This window comes from Taeniopygia guttata, chromosome 3 (assembly GCF_048771995.1).
Source record: "Taeniopygia guttata chromosome 3, bTaeGut7.mat, whole genome shotgun sequence".
NCBI lineage: Eukaryota > Metazoa > Chordata > Aves > Passeriformes > Estrildidae > Taeniopygia > Taeniopygia guttata.
The window spans coordinates 106,655,774-106,674,066 of NC_133027.1; the positions used below are offsets into that span (position 1 = coordinate 106,655,774).

Sequence of the window (18,293 nt, forward strand, 5' to 3'; positions counted from 1 at the left end):
TGTTTCTCTCGGGGTCACACAAAGTTGAATTAAAAGTGCTTGTTTTGACTCCTCTCTGAATAATGATGGCAGTTTATAGACTTGAAATGAGAGCAGCACCTTTCCCCAGTGATGGATGGGGAGGCATCAGCATCAGGAGTACCTGGGGCAAGAGCAGATAACAGCTGAATGTGGAATTACTTTAAAATAATTTGTGCTGGCTCTCAAAATGTTTTCTGGAATGGAACAAGTAATCTATTTGATAAGGAAGCATCAGACTATGAGCATTAATTGGAAATTGTTCCCTTGCAATTTTGTCCTTTATCAAATAAAATAGTTTGTCTGTATTTGTAAAATACATGTCACTGTTTCTTACTTGTAAAGGTCGCTGGCCATGTACTCAAATGGTGACCAACAGGCTGTTCACAACCAAATTACAGTCCAAAATCTGCCTTATCAGTTAAAATAAAATATGTTATTAAAAGGTATTTTGACACAGAGAGAGGTCAAAAATCTAAACAAATACAAAAGGTGGGAAAGGCAGAAAAGAAGGGAGGGAATTAACTGAAGACTTGTGAATTGCAGGGTGGGATTTCTTCTTCTGCTGCTTTTACAGTCTGATTTCTGCTTCAGGATTGTGTCCCTCAACTTCAGTTTTGTTCGTGTATGGCATGCTCCAGATCATGAAATCAGCAGAACTTCAGTCATGCTTTTACATAGATTCCACTTTCTTTGGAGCAGTATGGAGTAGCGTGTGTCTGCTGCAGTTCCCATTGCACGTGTTGTCATCAGAACATTGTAGAGCAGGGGTTTCCAAACTCGCTCTGCTGCGTGCCACTCCAGTGGCACAGTGCTGTGCTGAGCACACGGCACGTGGGGCAGGGCTGTTCCAGCAGCGTCCATCCCACTCCCTGAATTAGTGTGCCCGTGACTTGTGGCATCTCAGTGGCAGTTTAGAAACCCCTGTTCAAGAACTGTATTTCGCTTCTCTCTCTCAGCTACACCGCTCTGGTTTTGACTTTGCTGTGTGTCACTTGTTCCAGGAGTGTTTCTGGGGAGCCCAAAGACAGAGAGAAGGAGGATAGCAAAGATTCGAAGCCACGCTCCTTGCGCTTCACATGGAGTATGAAGACCACGAGTTCTATGGACCCGAACGATATGATGAGAGAGATTCGGAAAGTGTTAGATGCCAATAACTGTGATTATGAACAAAAAGAGAGGTTTTTGCTCTTCTGTGTCCACGGTGATGCACGACAAGACAGCCTCGTTCAGTGGGAGATGGAAGTCTGCAAACTGCCACGATTGTCGCTCAATGGAGTTCGCTTCAAGAGAATATCTGGGACTTCTATTGCATTTAAGAACATTGCATCCAAGATAGCAAACGAGCTTAAGCTGTAAAGAGAACCTAAATTCTTTGGGATCAGGGAAGATTCATACATGATCTACACTTTGAATGTACTGGTTTCGCCTAATGTGATTGGCCTGTGAAACTCCCCATGTAGAAATTGCCCTTATTGCAATAAGGTTATACATAGTTATTCAGAATTGTAAAGTTAAATCCAGTATGACCTATATTAAATAACTGTAGCTAAAGAAGTTATGTTCACATGTACAGGTAAGTATATAGAGCATTCTGTTCATTTTATGTTCATAGAGTTGTATAATAAAAAGATGACTGCTTAAATTCAGATCTTGTATAGTTGTCTAGATTTCTGCACAGAAATGTATGTTTGATGCTTTGAGTTGGAAAAGTTCTTCCCTATCATTTACATTTTTGGTGGGTTTTATAAGTCTTACCTCTACCATGCATTTTTAAAAAACTTGTGTCCTGAATCAAATGCACAAACTAGTTTTCACAACTGTACCATGACCATTTTTAATTATTTAAAAATTGTTCATGAGTTGAACCAAAAGTCAATGAGTAATTGGCTTTTGTTCTACATGAGACTGTTCCTGCTTATCTTTGGCTCTTATCCTTGTTATTGGACAGTGTTTAGTTGAAAAAAAAGAGACAAATATGTTTACAGTGTTGGCACTTACAGTTTAGAAACTTTGTTCTGCCTTTGGCCAGCTCAGAGCTGTGGGGGAACAGAAACCAGGCATAAGTGATTTCTGTCTGCAAATTCCAGTGCTTATTCCCATAGCCCATTAACAAATGTAGCGCCAAAATGGAGAACCAGAATAATTTCATTTGAATATCTTGGTGTAAAATATCACTTATTTGCTGCCTTCAGAATATTGCAAATTCCATTTTATGGAAATCTATTAACATTGGGACTGTTTAATAGCACAAGATAATCTGAAGTGTTGACCAATTGTGTAAGTTAATAATACCACCTCAGGAATTAGCTTGGCTTTTGGAACATGTGCCCCCAAAGAGGACATGCAATTCCACATAATATTTTACAGCTAAACATACATTGTTTATAATGATGAATTGTTGATTTATGCTTTTGTGGTTGTACAGTTTGTTCCCATGTAACCTGTTTGTGTTTAATATTTTACCAGATTTCTTGTATTTATTCCACATCATTATGCCTGTAATGTGCAGCTTTGTAATTAGGCACTTGCCTACAGAAAAGAAAAAAAAAAAAACAGCCCCACAATTTTTTTTCCTTCATAATTAATGATTATAAACTATGTAAAACCACTAGTACTGGTACATTTTAATACTTGTTCTTTTGTACTGAATTAACCATAGAGGTTGGTTGTGCAATGTTATTTAATGTCGTAATTACTGTAATATCAACATATGGGCCCCATCTGCACACTCTTGTGAAGAATAGAAAGTTCATTAAGAAATCGTCACTTTAAAAAATAAAAATTAAAAAAAAAGCTGTGGTAAACTCTGTAACCCTAAGTTAGAAAGCTGTAAGTGTAGTAATGTGCCATTCTCTAATGGCTTCTTGACCAAGATGGACTTTACATACTGTACTGTGATGTAGCTTTCCTATGTAACAGTTATGTTCTGAAATGGACGTGTATTGTTGCCTTAGAAAAAGGGTGGTGTTTGGAAAGAAAGAACTGTAGCCCCTTTTCTTTTTTTTTTATCTGATGTTCATTGAACCAAATCTGATGCAAGTCATCTTGATTCACTGGTGCACTCTATTAAAACTTACTTGAACAGTTCTCATACTAAAATACTTGTTGTTTGCCCTTTATAAAAGCACAGTCATCACTGCAGGTAGCAAAACAGTTTAAAGGTGCACAGGCTCCATCTTCAGCATGGTGTGAATTCAGAATTAGCATTGCATGGGTTCACTGGTCCTGCACTGTTCAGAAACTTGTCAGTGGTTTAGCATTGCTGAGAAATGGCTGTCCAGGAGCTTTTACAGGAATTCACCAAAAATCAGTCTGGGGAGGAGGGAGCTTTGTGTCTGCTCAATTTGCCCATAAATGTCCATAAAAGATCAGTTTTTCTTAAAAATACACAACTGGAATGTAATTGTGATGCTAATCTAAGGTCATGTATGAACTTGGTCATGAAACAAAACCCTTTGCCTTTTCAGAAGATTCAGTGGAAAAAATATAGGTCATGCTGTGAGACAGTAGATTAAGTACTTAGGAGAGCTTCCAGCTTTACAGGCGCTGTTTTTCCATGGCTAACTTTGGCCTAGATTGCTGCTGGTTTTCACCGTTTCATATAACCAGAGATGTATCAATGTTCCACAAAACACACAGCTTTTCCAGAGCACAGAGCTGACAAATTGTACTTCAGCTTTCCCATGAAACATGGCATTGCCAATTTCATGTTTATATATCAGGGCAGCTTGCAAATGGTGTACTGTCCAGTGGCTGCCAGCAGTGTGAAATTGCCCTGATTCCTAAACCCTATGCTCTCCTCCTTTTGTCTTTCTGGAAGATGAGCCATGACCCACCTCATGCTCTCCATAGCAAACACACCTGGAGCTTCCTCAAGGGCACAGTTTGCATGCAAAAGGTCTAAGTGCACACAAGCTCAGCATTTGGCTTTCCAAATCTGCTGCCCCAGCAGGAGTAAGACAAGAAGATCGGAGAAAGCAGTTCTGAAAAAGGTTTTATTGGCAAGCAGAGTCTTCCTAGTCTGGGATCAGTGAGACGGTGCCTACCCAACCTCAGTGCCTGGTTCTGGGCACCCTCAACAGCTGCCTTGTGCAGGACCTGTTAGATATCAATTACCCCTTAGGTAAGAGTGGGATAAACTGCATTTCAGATCCCAATGTTCCCAGCTTCCATGTGGGAAGGGACTGGTGTGGCATTTTATCAGCACAGCTTTAACTTTAGAAATACAAAAGAGTTTTAAATGCCACGTCAAACTTCCCAGCTCTATGCAAAGACAGGTATAGGTATGTCTTGAATCTTCGGAGGTCTCATGAATTCACATAATTTGTTGAACTCGTGTAATATTATTGGCAACATCTCTGGGGTGGTGTTTGGGATGGGTGGAGGGTGAGCAATGGGGTTGCTGCATGGTTCAGTAGTCAGGGTTAGGGTTTTTTTTTGCATTATTTCTTGCTTTGAGGTATACCAACATTTCCAAAACTAGTGCATCCCTTTTCACACAGTCCAGTTTAAAAACATTAAAATGTATATAAATCAGTGAAAATACAATAAACAGTCATTCCTGGTCCACTGAATGAATGAAACTGCTGGGGAACCAAGTGGGGTCATTATGCCATATGGTAATGGATGATGCTAAAATTCCATGAACTGTTTAGACATGAGGTTTTGGTATCTGGTGTCATACACCTTGAAGGTATCTTGGACCTATTTATCTCAGAACATGCGATTCCCCTGGAGACACTAAATCCCAGCTGAGAGATGTATTCTGGGAGGTTTTTATAGTTGAATTCTGGAAAGGGAAGCAAACTTGTGAGATACAAACGAAGTCTGTGGGGAAAGGCCTGCCTCTCTTGGGAAGATAGGGAAAAATTATCTACCTCAGAGCTTCTCATTTATTGGGATAGAGCACTTCTGTAGTGACAGTCCTGAGACTTAGCTCACACTTTCCACCCTTCAGGCCTCCATGGCCCCACTGTTCTTTACATAGCTTTCTGGAGCTGTGAAGTTGGTGAATCACCATCCTTGGGGCGGATAAGAATGCAAAGTGCAGGTTTTACTTTCCAAATATCACGTACAGATCTTGGGGAGATGCAGGTTGAAGGCTTTGTTCCTTAGTAAGAAAAATCCAGGGGAAAGAATTAGTCTGTTCCCGTGTTGCATCTGCTTGTCCAAAGCATTAATATGCATATCAAATGTTGATAAATACACCAAGTAGTTTAATAAATTTTATCTATGCTCCCTGTGCAATTTTGGGTTTCTTGATGTGCCCCACTGAGGAACGCCGCTTGGGAGAGGCAACTGTTACACTGCAGCAGCCCAGCCGCGGAGGTGGGGCTATCACAGCCTCCCCCAGCACCTGGGCAAAAGCCACTGAGAAACTTGGCCACTTTCCCCTTGGCCAGGGGCAGAAGAGGCCGTTCACCCGTGGCTTTAGTAGGAACACTTATAACTGAGGGATGTCCGAGGAGCGTGGCGTTTTTCTCCGGCGGGCAAAGAGCGTGACCTCCTGCAGCGGTGCTGCCGTGGGCTGGGGCAGTGCGTGCGGTGCCACGGAAGGATCTCCGGGGCGCGGAGCGGTGCGGGGCTGTGCCGCTCCATCAGCGCTCACCTGTCCCCGCTGAGCTGACGGGCTCTGATCCCGGGCTCCCGCAGCAGAGCGGCGGCGGGGCCAGGGTCCGCAGCCGGGGGCAGCGCCAGCCCCGGGCCGGGCGCCTCTTCCCGCGGCCGTCCCGCCCCGGGGAGGGGGCAGCGGCCGCCTCCGGCCACACCTGTGGCGCAGCGGCGGAGGAAGCGGACGGGTCGGCGCCCGAAGGCACCATGACGGTGGGCGCCAAGGTGAGGGGCAGGTTCTCCCGCCGCGGGGCCGGCGACGACCGGGTCTGCATCCTGCCCGGCGAGGAGGAGGAGGCGGCGGGGACCGGGGGCAGCGCGGGGGCCCCGCGGCCGGCGGCGCTGCGGGAGGAGGAGGAGGAGGGCGCCGGCTGCAGGAAGGTTCGCTTCGCCGTCCTGCCCGGCTCCTACGAGCCGCTGCGCCCGCCGCGACCTCCCGGCAAGCGGCACTACGGGAAGCGCCTCAAGAAGTACGGAAAGGTGAGGGCACAGCGCGCCCGGCACGGCCGGAGCGGGGACCCTCGACACGGGGAGCCTCGACACGGGGACCCTCGACACGGGGACCTTCGACATGTCAGGGGATCCCCGGGTCTGCGGTGCCGCTGAGTTCCGAGGGGCTTTTGGCATTGTCCCTCATCCCGCGGGTATTTCAGGACCAGCTCCCGGCTCCGAGGTGGGGTCGGGGCTTGCTCTGGACCTGCCCGGGAAGGAGCCGGTGCTGCTGGTGGGGGGGACCGGTCACCGACCGTCCCCTGGATCAAAGAGCACAAAATCTGTCTGTTCCAAGTGAAAATGACACTAAGCTGATCCATGTGACTTGGTTCTGCGTTTCCCTCGGCGTCATTATTTAAAAACTATTCCTTAAAACTTCCAGTTTAATTGGCCTGCATTTTTTTCCCTTCCACTGAAGTGCCTGAAAGAAACGATAAACAGCCCTGCAGGACATTCCTTGGCCAAGGTGACCCTTAGAATTCACTGCTGTGAGTTACAGGGGCAAAAAAAAAAAAGCAGCTTGTTCTTCATCTGTAACAGTAATTTTGGATCAAAATTGTTCTTTTGCTTTCCTGTGTGGGAAGTCACAAGTCCTACAGTCTGGTGGTTTGGTTTTCCTCCCACCGGAAGATGGGTGCCTTTAGTTACAAAACTGCCATGTGGAAGAATTCTATTGTTTTTCTCTTGTTCATGTCACTTAAGTACATCTCAGGTATGTCTTGGATGTTTGTAGCAAAAAATAGTTTCTATGTTCGCAGGGGAAACATTTCTGTTGTCAGGAATCCTTTCCTGCTGCTGAGATTACAGATGTCAGCATGAGACTTGACTTTCTACTGCATTCTATTAAAAAAAAATCATAATTTTGGTAAAGATATGCTTGCTATGTCTGACATGCAGAAAATGCCATTAGCCTGGCAAAGTTACTTTTGAAATTCAGTTTACAGATGTCAGCATTGTCAGGAGCTGCCTCTCAAATCCTACTGTTTCATAAAGAAATGAACAGAATATTTCATTCTTTCGTGATGAATTTGATTATTTGCATTTCCAGCACAGTGTTTTCCAGGTCCCATGCTGTAGGAAGCTGCCTCAAGCCTGTAGGCCTGATGTGTACAGTACAGTTTTGTGAGAATTTTTGCAGCAGATCATCACTTTGCTGGTGGTGCTGCTGGTATAAAGATTCCTTTAATGGTGTTTAGAGCACAGGCCAGTTCTTGGGCACTGTGTATTCCCTTTTGTTGGTCAGATGATATTCCCATGGGGAAGTGTTGCCAGTTTGGCTCTGGCATAAAGAACAACTCATGGAAGAACAGGTGAGGTCTGGGTAAGTGAAGGGCAGGAAGGGGGAAAGAAGACTCCAGTGTGACATAGCGAGGCATGGGCAGATGTGGGAAGGGAAGGCCTTGCATCTCTCCTCCAGCCTCAGGATCTGCCCCCAGGCTCGAGCCACCTTTTTATTTTGGCATCTTAACTCCTTTTGAGTAAGTTTCCATGGGAGTAAAACCAGCAAAGTTCAAAGTCTAGCAGCATCATGACAGCTGAAGGTTTTTATGTGCCAGAACCTCTGTAATCCAGCTTTAAGAAATCATAAGAATATAATAGATATTGACTAGATTTCACTGATTTAAAAATACTTACTCAGATTCCATTTTTTCTGTTATAAGAGGTTGTTTTAATCTAGTCCTGCCCAACCATAAGGAGTTACTAACAATTAATTCTGATTTTCCTCCAAATCTGACTACATTGTATTGATTCACCAGCTGAGAGTGGCCACATGACCAAAAGCTATCAGAAATGAATTTAAATTAAATTAAGGTTTTCCGTTAAATAATCCATGGCAAGTTTATCTCTAATGCAGTATATAGATGAGTTCCTGAATGTGTACTAATGGGGACCATAACTTTCTTATTTTGACAAAAGAAATCATATTTTGACAAAAAGCAATGACCTCTTCATAAAAGTATTCTCACTGATTACTGCCTTCTTGTTCAGCTCCAGTTTTAGCACGCTATGAACTTCTAGGAATTGCTAACATAGTTAGAACATGTAATGTGGGAATTATGTACTTCTACAAAGTAGGGTGAATTTAAACTAATTTTATTCTTGAATAGAATCACATGTAAAAGCCTGGCTTCCTGTGGAGGCTGCATCCGTTCAGTTTAACTATACCCTGTGGGTGTGTATGCCTATATAAAAATAGATGGTAAAATGTTTTTCCACTCTGCAGCCCTCGTTAGCTGTGGGAGAATTTCATTTTCTGGGCCTGTGACATTGGCTGTCGGAATGATTTTACGTGAAGGTATTTTCTTTCACCTTGTCTTTTTTTAATCCCTTTTTCTCATCTCTCTCCCCAGAATGTTGGGAAGGTTCTGCAGAAGGGTTGTCACTACCTGGTGATCGGTCTGCAAGGATTAGCAGCAGCCTATTCTGCTCCCTTTGGAGTGTCAACACATGTGGCATCCTTCGTCCGCTAGGACAGCTCCCTGTGCCCCACAGGAGAGGACACGAGGCCGTTGCTGCTTTCTCAGGATTGAATTTGAGACCTGGATCTGAAAAACCTCTTGGACCAACAGCCCTGAGCCTCTACACCAGACCCTTTCCAAGACTGAGTGCTCTTTTCTGAAAAAAAATCCGGTGCTTTGTAAAATCAGATGGGTCAAAGAACTGTAAGGATGAGGAAATAATCTTTGAATAAAAGAACTGAAGTTTGTTTTGGGGCATGAATTGGTTTTCCAGAGCTTCTTCCTGCTGTGTGGAAGGGAGCCAAGGATGGATGGAATAGCAAGTAGGTGAGAGAGAGAGAAATAAAGGAAAACAGAGGATGGGAGAGCAGCTGGGGAGGTGGACATGAGTTTGGGTAATGAGAGGAATTGTCAAAGAAGTGGAGGAAACAGATAACAGAGGATTAGGAAAGTCTTTGGTTTTCTGAAATTCTGAGTTTGGTGTGGTTTTTTTGCCTGAGAGGGTTAAGATTATGAGTGTACTTAAAAATATACTTGGACATAAATGGAATGTGGCCTGAGACATGGAGAGCTTTGCTCCATCGCAGTTGTTCATTTCAAACCATGGACATAATGAGTCTTTAAATAATCATGAGAAAGATGTAAAAAATACAGAAAGAAAATGAGGTGTGTATTTGTGATTTTGGGGGATTAAAGGCTCACTGTGATTAACATTTTAAACGTTTCCTCTGCTACTGTGAAATCTGCATATATTTTTTTACTGGGAACAGAGTTTATGTGTGATATACCTGATTCTGGAAGCTGGGCCATTTTACGCCTGATTTTGTGGTGTTCACCAGGGAAAAAACAATTGATTGCCAGCTGCATCTGAGAAAAAAAATAGACATACAGCACTTGATATAAGAATGAACAAGTGTGATGTATGAGAACAAGGCCAAATAACCTGCCAGCTCCATCATCATTTCTGCACCTGGAAGATGTAGGCAGAGGATGTCAATATCAGATGGCTCAGCTCAGAGCTGCAGATGCAGCAGCTTCCATGTCACACCTCCAGGGACATAAATCATATATTGATGACACAGGAACAAGGTGGTTTATGGGCCTTAAAAATTTTGTGGGGTTTGTTTGTTTGTTTGTTTCTGTCAGTCTTTTGTGGTAGTTGTAAATGACTTCCCTGCTAGCACTTTCTATGTATTACATATCTTTCTAGTTTTGATGGTGTTTTTGTAATCAAGGAGTTGACTTAACCAGAAAAAAATGCTGTTCACTTGCTTTCTTTGCCTTTTCTGAACAAAGGAGTTTGTATGTCTTGGCAAACCACACTGTATTTCTTTTAAATGTAGCAAATGAATCAGATTTGGGGGGGGGGGGGGTGTTATGCTCTTTTCTAACTGGACTGTAAATAAAAGCCACGAGATGCATGTCTGTTTTTACCTACACACGTAAGTAAGTGCACAAAGGAGGAGTTTCTCAGCAGCAGCCCAGCCAGCAAGGGGAAGCTGCAGTGTAAACTTCCCCACGTTGTTTTGCCTGTGGCCTCAGGGCCCTGGCAGGACATGATTGCAGCCCAGACCCTGTAGAAATGCTCAGGAACAGCAAGGGGTGGAGATGAGGCTGCAGAGGATCTAAGGTTGCAAAAGCTGGGGTAGGAATAGCCATAAAGGGATTTTGCTCATTGATTTCATACCTTCAGTTGTTTCTCTTGAGCTTTTTTGTGGGGGCAGACCTGGCTCTCTTATCTGCCCCACCAGCCTGTTGATAATTCAGTAAGAACAGGGTTGTCCTAACATCCATATGCCACATCAGCCTGCAGGGTTAGTGATTAACTTCAAATTTTGTTACATGGCTCCCTGTTTCACAGTGATCTTACAGCATAAATCATTAGACCTTTTTTTCAAATTACTAAAGCCATGCAGGAAGAGATTTGTGTCTCCATTTTTCTGTGTGGAGTGAGTGTCCCCTCTGTTTTTCTGTATGTCCCCTGACTAGTAAGGCAGCTCCCTCATTGCAACACACAGAGTCCAGCCCATTCAGACCTTCCATAAAGGTAAACATGAACCTTAGCTCCTGAACTGCTCAGCACAGTGGACTTTTGCCTGCTGACATCCAGCCTCTGCTCACCTGGTGCAGCTTTAAGGGAATAACCTGGTTGCTATCCATACAGAACTGAATGACATGTACGTGGTGCTTCTGTGTGAGCCTGAGAAAAGAAAAGCCTCAGGCATATTGGTGAGTCAGCTTTGGCTGGCCAGTGTTTCTAAAATAGACCAAAAACAAAGAAAGAGGAGAGAGAAAGAAAAAGTAAGCAAGTAACCTGTGCTGCTGCAATAAACCAGCTAATGATTCATTTTCCTCCTGCAAAATGAACTGAGGAAGCAGTGCCTAGGAAATCTGAATGCAGAGGGTGAGGTTCATTTCTCAGCTGGGTGGGTGCAGAGGGCTGTACCTCCTGTCAGCCATGGCAGCATCTCTGTTGGGCCAGGTCTGGCTTAGCTGTGGTGCAAGCAGGTGCAACAGGGCAGGTCCTGCAGCTCTGTTGCTAAATGTTGTCTCGGTGACATGAGAGATGAGGAAATGTTCCCTGACCCTCTCAGCCTCAGCTGGCAGGTAACCTGCTCAGCCAAAAAAAGGGACAGCCTCCATCTGAAGCAGAACTGCCATGCTGGAAGTCTGCACGTGAGATGAGGGAGAGCAAGATGCTGGTGCTAGGGAGGAGGGAAGAGCCTGGGTTCCCAGCCCTGGTGGGTGCCAAGCTATGAGGGCAGCCTGGGACTGAACCTTGGCTTCTGCACAGCCGTTGTGTATTCTTGGCAAGGTGGTCCTTGGAGGAGCCACCCCAGCCGGGACAGCTTTCAACCCACAGTGCACCCAGGCTCTTTTATTAAAATAGGCTTGTCTGCAGCTGAACTCCTGGTGCCTCTGAGGAACAAATCAGGTGTTTGACTCGCTCATAAACAATGTGGGATGCAGTGGATACCATAGTGAATACATGGAGAAGGTTTGATTTGATGTTTGAGCTGGACAAAATATGTTCCACCCTTCAGCCCCTTGCATGAAACCTCTACCCATTGTTTCATTTGCCAGGTTTGTCTTCAGTGGTGTGCTGCTGGCCTGTCTGGTTCCCTTCAGCTTTCCATACACCTTTCACCGTGCTTTATAACAAACGGCAGGATAAATAGGTTCAGGAAGCTGACTACATGTAAGAGTGGCAAGAAATACACAGTGAACTTGTCCATGCTTTTCTCAGAAACAAACTCCACTAACCAGACAGTTCGGCAAGTCACTCTTACTTTAAATTCCTGGCTATTCCTCGTGAATGGCCAATGAGTCACAGAGCAGAATAAAGCATATTTCTTCTGGTTTTGCCAGAGTAATTACTCCTCTGGCTTACCACAGGCTCTGAGGAAATGGTAGAGGACTCAGAGCTATTGTCCTTTGTCCTGTAACATTAGCAGCAAGGAAGCACTCTTGCACAGCTTGCTTTGGAGGTACAGTGACTGAGAAGAGCTGTACCACACCACAGCACTTTGGCACTTCCAGGTCTTTGCCCCTCCCAGGTCACCGATCACTGCAGGAATGAATGTCCTTTCTGACCTCTGCCTGTCTGTAAGACTGGCAAAGGGGCAGATTTTGTTTTGGGGTGCAGTAAAACCAGTTGTCTCTTTTTCTGTATCCCAAGTCCCTTGTTAGCTGAACACTGGCCTCTTCTGAGACAAAATTGATCCTAAAATATGCACAAAGTTGCTGCAGTTACCTGTACAGAGTGTGCTTTGGAAATCCCTTTTGCTTCAAGGAAAAGCAGAGAGCCTGAAGAACTTGTAGATTAATGGAGATAATTAAATTAAGAGAATTAAAGGAATAAAATCCTTCTTTTTCTTCTCCTTTCAGGAAGTAGTATTAGGCTGCCAGGCCTGTTTTGGGGTGAAGTCTAGACTGGGCTCAGAGAGGGTGGTGCACTTTCCCGAATCCTGCAAGGTGCATGAGGAGGGACACAGGGCTCTGCACATTCAGCTGGAGGCAGAAAGACTTAGGAGAAACTTGACAACAGCTTTTCAATATGTAAGAAAGGGTTTCCAACTTCTACAGCCAGACAGCAAGAGGTCACGGTCATAAATCCAAACTGGGGAGCTTTCAGCCAAGTCAGGGGAAGCAGTAATATGATCATTAAGCATAAGGAGGTTACTTCAGGAGGCTGAAGTCGGTCTGTGGAGTGTCTCAAGGCTTGACTGTACAAAGGAAGCAGCCCACAGCCTTCACCCTGCTGTGAGCGGGAGGCTGGAGGAGAGAACTCCTGGGCTTCTTCCAGTCTGGATGAGGCTGAAAGTGGGATCCTGCCACGGTAAGTAGAAAGCTTTTAATTTACCTACTGTATGGAAATGCAGAAGACTGAGCTCCTCGCCCTTGCTAGAAGCACTGACGCAAAGAATAAAGCTTTGCTCCTGGTAACAAGGAGCGACTGGCGAGGGCGGCAGTTTCCACCACTGCTTCCACTTCCCTGCGTTCCACTGGCTGAAAGGCGATTGTCCTTTACTGCCATCTCCTGGGAAAAACCCACCGATTTCCAGCCTGCCCCGTTGTTCTGCCTCATCTCCTGCAGGGATTTCCTGCCTTTCCCTAGGCTGGCCTCCCTGTTTGTCCAGAGCCATCCTCAGGATGTGGGGACTAAGCAGTGTAATGTGCATCTCTGTACACCGGTGTTTCCTACCCAGTGGAATCCTGAGCTTGCTCTGCACAAGTGTTTAAAATGTAAAGCCATAGGAACATTGTTTTTGTGTCAGTTTTTTTTTTTTTTCCTTCAACACCTAAAAATGCATTGCACTCTGCCCTGAAGTTCTTGCTGCATCTCAGAAACATTCCTTAAGGAAGATTCATTAGAGGTGAGGGGATTAGCCACAGCCACGTCTTGTTTCTAAATCTCATCTCATCAATTGCTTACAAGAGGGTGTGTAATTTTGTACAGGAGCTTGGCAGGCTGGAATGAGACTCCCCCAGGAGTGCCTTGGACCCCAGCTCCAGCAAACCACACGTAGGTGCCTCCTCATGCTTTCTGTATTCCCCTGTTTCTGCTGCCCATAAAGGGTTCTTTGCTCCTTCCTTTCCTGGGACACTGAACTAGCATCAGATTGTTTTTTCAGCTGTGCCTGAATTAGGGTGGGGACTTTCCTGTCCTTGGTGAATCCCATCCTGCCCTGTGATGGCTGATAAACCAGAGCTGCAGAAGTGTTAATGTTTGTGCTGCTGAACAAATGCCCTGCTCCACTCCAAGCCTCTCAGGAAAAACAATTTCTGTGCTGTCCTGATGCATTTAGAAAGACTGAAGTTTAGCTTTTGACTGGAAGAAAAACATAATTGTCAATTAATCTTACTATGTGTCTGGAATGACAGCTGATAGTTACCAAAGTAGCCGATCAACCAGCCCAGGTTTTGGGTACAAATAATTTTCTGTATAGGGAAAACTTATATCTTTGCTCTGGCTCCATTAAAAGGCATCCATCATTAATGACTCTATTTATGACTCTATCATTGCCAATTACTTGTCTGAGATTTTTCCACACATGAATGTGAATGAGCTCATTTCTAGTGCATGACTCATTGAACTCTGATTTCCTTCAAGGTTTTAAGAGGAAACAGCAATGCTTTTATCCTCCCCGCCTCTCTGTGAAGGGATTTCTTGAAATTATTGTTGGTTCTAACTTTGGAAAAGGGATATATTTTTTGTGTGTGTGAGTATAATGTGATTTTTATCATATCTTGTTGAAATCAGCATATTTGGCCATGTTATCCCCTCATCCCTGCCTTTTGCTGAATTATCAGAGAGTCACTGAAAAAATAATTGCCATATCCCTGGTTTGTGCATTTAATTCCTTTACTGAGACAAGCCCAGGCTACATTTAGCTCCATCCTAACACAATGACACATAGTTGAGGCCAGCATTTTGCTGTCTTTGTCACTGTTTTTTTTCATAATGTCCATCCAAACCTCTCCCCTCAATGTGGTTATATATATCTTTCCAAAGTACAGCACTGTGTACATATTGAAGATCTAGAAAATCCCCAGCTGTTTTGTGGCGGGTTTTTTTGTTTGTTGGTTTGTTTGTTTTTTCTAGTGGAAACAAGTAAAATTGTTCAACTCTTTCCTCATCATTCATCTTAGGCCTCTGACTGAGCTGCTGCTACAAGAGTTGTCTCTAGAATTATCTCAAATATCCCACTACGTCTGAAGGCAGATACACCTTTTACATTCTCCATAAATTTTTTTTTCTACCTGAAAATTTGTCCTGTGCTACTGAGTTAACACCATGCTCTTTAAAGATATGTCAGCATCATCCACTTTCATGACAGAGGGAGTCCAGCCCCAGTTTGCTGCAAGACTGACACTGAATTTTTCATGTGATCAGACACATTTTAAAGAAGCCTGCAACAAGGGAAGACCCTGGTGCAGAGAATGTCAGCACAACTGTCCTGAACTTTGATGATGTTATCAGCAATTGAAAACATGTTTATTTGCTTTTAAGGGCAGGAATACTGTGCCTGCTCTGGCTACAACAAACAGCTCTGTCACACAAGAGGCTGTGTTTGGACTGTGACAAAACCAGTACCTATTTTGTCTGAGTGGCTCTATTCACATTGCTTAAGAGTACAAGGAGCTGATGGCTCCTAGGTAAGCACCAGTGTGCCTGGGATGGAGGATGAAACAAACCTGCTGGTCAGGCTGTTGACTGGAGGCTGTTTGGGAGATACCTGGTGTGTGGGTGAAGAGGGCTTTCCTCAAAACCTGCAGACTCAGACCTGAAACATTTAGCCATAACTGTGCTGTCTGCAGCCATTTCTGATTTTTTGTTCCTTGTTTTAGAGCAGAAGGGAGATTATACAGATGCTGCTGCCTTCTGTTATTTCTTTAAGCTCCTTCTCACCATACTCCTCAAGAAGAGTTAGGGCTGAATGTAACAGGAGGGCTGATTTAAATAAAATCTCCTTAGGCTCCTTAGGTCAGTAGATCTAAGGAATGACAGCTTAAGGTACTTCTTGGATTTTAAAATATTTTTTTCTCTAAATTAATACCCAATTTTTAGCCAATGTGAGCTATTCCTGAATTCAGTTAACAAGTCATTTGAACTAAAAGAATCTGGTTCCGTACATCGCTGTGCTGCCCATAGTGTGCAGCTAGGAAGGAGCTGTATCTTCTCACAACTATCAAGGTCTCTATTTCTCCAAATTCTCATGCTGGTAGAGTAGATATGTGCTCCAGGCCTATTTTCTCTGGCACTCAGAAGAAGCAAGCAAGAAGTAAATCACCCGTTAATTTTCAGGAAAAAAAAATCTCTCAAAATTCTGTTAAATTCTGTTCTTTTGATGCCTCATAGGCAGAAGTTTGGAGAGCAAAATCGTTCTGCACTTTGCAGTTTCCACAGTGGAGAATACTGTGTTCAAGAAACCACAGGAGTTACTTACTCATTTTTGCCTTAAGCTGGTGAAAATAAGCATTAATATTTGTCAGGAATGGCCAGCGTAAGTAGTAGTTTGCTTGGTTTTTTTTCATTTATTTCACATGATGCATTGCTTTCCTAATTAAATTCTAAAACCAGTTTGTGTTTTTATCTCTTTAGTACTTAGGTTAGTATCGTTTGGTTCCTGCTTGCAAGCACTGCTTGTCAGACATGAGATAGTTGCTGCAGTTTTGTTGAACATTTGCTGACACATAAGATGCCTGGTTCCCCTTATAGCATTTTTCTGCTCATGTGGGTGCAGGTGCAGATTAAAGATCACTGTGTGAATTCAGTTAAATTCATCAAAATATAAACTCCATGTTAAATCAGAAGATTAATGGTTACAAATGAATGCAAGGGCTCTCAGTCCACTCAGCGGGGTTGGCTCCCCTCTTGTGTCTGTGGAGGAGTCATAAAGACAATCACAAGTAATAATTTTTGACTCTATGGGTCAATGATTTGAAGGTGGTGGGGTCTCAAGTGACATAGAAGGTGAGCAGGCAGCAGGCTGTCTCTGCATGTCCTCCACACAATCCAACAGCAGCATAAGGCTCTGCTGATCAGTAGTTAATCTCCAGAACTGTTCTGCGTTTGTTCAGGGGGCAGATTCAAAATAAACACAAGTTCTGTTTATCTTTCATGTTGTGGTGTACCTGTAGAAGGGGAAAGGTCCCAAATCCCATGACTTGAATGAGAGCATGGTTTAAACAGCAAAGGGATGAACCAGAGGGCAAAGGCACTGCCCTCCTTCTTGTATTTTCACACAGCTAATGTTACCAGGGACCTGTACCCCAGCATCAATTAGTAAAATGTGAATAACAAGGAGCAACTACCCAAAATGGCTGGGAGACCACAAAAATAATTAAGAGCACCCTGATGAGGAATGTACACATTATTCCCTTCTGTACCACACCTACTCGGGTGGACTCTTGGTGTCCCAGCACTGCCTGTCCAGCACCCCTCATCTGAAAGAAGCAGGCAAAGACATTTGCAACAGAATCAGGTTTAATTCCCCTCTGTGCTCAGGCAGCTGTCTGTCTCTTTGGCACTATTTGTGTCTTGATTTCACAGTCATATCCTGGTCCTTTTAATTAAGGACTCCTCTGTGAACTCCCTTCTTGCCCATGAGGAAGATCAGGTTTTGGGGTCATGCCAGTAGGGATAGATCTGCTGTCACTGCCTTTGCTTCTGACATCCATCACATTGTCTTCATCCACCAGCTTTTCACAAATCCCGCCGTACTTTTTACAATCTACGGTGATTCCCATTGACAGGAACATTTTCCAGTCCTGGTCTGTGATCAAGTGATTCTTGAGGTCAATGTGAGGAGCTCTCCTGGCTTGATTGGCCCTACGTACCCATTATCAAAAAGGTTCACAACAGCCTCATCTTCAATGTCCCTCTCTACCAGGATGCTGCTGATGGAGTACTTCAAATAATCGATTGTGTCTGGGCTGTCTGAACCTCCCAGAAATGCCCAACACTGAGCTTCCCCATCTTCTGCATTCTGGGACTTTGCCCTCAGCACACTTATCACTAAAAGTTTGTGAATTTGGCCATCAGATCCCAAAGCTCTCGCTTTGCCTGTGAGAACAGACTTGTGGCAACAGTGACACTTGCCACTCCAGCCTGTATTTGATGTCATATTTGCCTTGCAGCTGGGTATCCCACAAAGCAACTTCCTGAGGAAGGGGTCTTAGGAGCTTGGTACCAGGCAGAGGGGGCGTGCAGATGTCCCAACAGCACTGGACACCCCATTTACTGCCCTCCATGCCTCCATCCATCCACCTGTTCCCCTTTTCCCTGAGCCAAACCCAACGCGTGATTTTGACGCACTTCTGTATTCCCACACAGCCCACACTTCCTGCAGCGCTGCTTGCACCGAAAGCCCGGATATGGGACGGAACGCAGCATTTATCGCTGCTTTGCCGAGCCGGACGCTCGGCGTGTGTTTGCCCCGCTGCACCGCCCCTTTCTCGCACTGAAGCTCCGGGCGGGCTCGGAGGGCCGGGCCGGTGTGAGGGGCGGTGTGAGGGAGCCGGGTCGGTGTGAGGGAGCCGGGCCGGTGTGAGGGACGGTGTGAGGGAGCCGGGCTGGTACGAGGGGCGGTGTGAGGGAGCTGGGCCGGTGTGAGGGGCGGTGTGAGGGAGCCGGGCCGGTGTGAGGGGCGGTGTGAGGGAGCCGGGCCGGTGTGAGGGGCGGTGTGAGGGGGCCGGGCCGGTGTG

The 18,293-nt window shown here is 44.8% G+C and overlaps 2 protein-coding genes across 6 annotated transcripts in view; both read left to right on the forward strand.

Moving 5' to 3' along the window:
- MARK1 (microtubule affinity regulating kinase 1) overlaps positions 1–3,120 on the forward strand; it is a 57,132-nt gene extending 54,012 nt beyond the window's left edge. For all 5 annotated transcript variants that reach the window (XM_030269158.4, XM_030269159.4, XM_002189638.7 and 2 more), the window contains one exon: positions 1,023–3,120. In XM_030269158.4, coding sequence (XP_030125018.2) covers positions 1,023–1,377 — 355 coding nt within the window. In that variant the 3' untranslated portion in view covers positions 1,378–3,120. The remainder of the gene's footprint in view (positions 1–1,022) is intronic.
- Positions 3,121–5,428: 2,308 nt separating this feature from the next.
- Positions 5,429–9,899, forward strand: C3H1orf115 (chromosome 3 C1orf115 homolog). The gene is made up of 2 exons (XM_030269161.4): positions 5,429–6,111; positions 8,475–9,899. Exons 1-2 carry the CDS (start codon positions 5,839–5,841, stop codon positions 8,592–8,594), a joined length of 393 nt encoding a protein of 130 aa, XP_030125021.4. The 5' UTR covers positions 5,429–5,838; the 3' UTR covers positions 8,595–9,899.
- The last annotated feature ends 8,394 nt before the right edge of the window (positions 9,900–18,293 follow it).

Bases quoted from the DNA above. Each gene is read 5' to 3' on its own strand.
- C3H1orf115 (XM_030269161.4), top strand. From the start codon at position 5,839: ATGACGGTGGGCGCCAAGGTGAGGGGCAGGTTCTCCCGCCGCGGGGCC. The intron at 6,112-8,474 runs GTGAGGGCACAG...CTCTCTCCCCAG, and splicing joins GCCTCAAGAAGTACGGAAAG to AATGTTGGGAAGGTTCTGCA.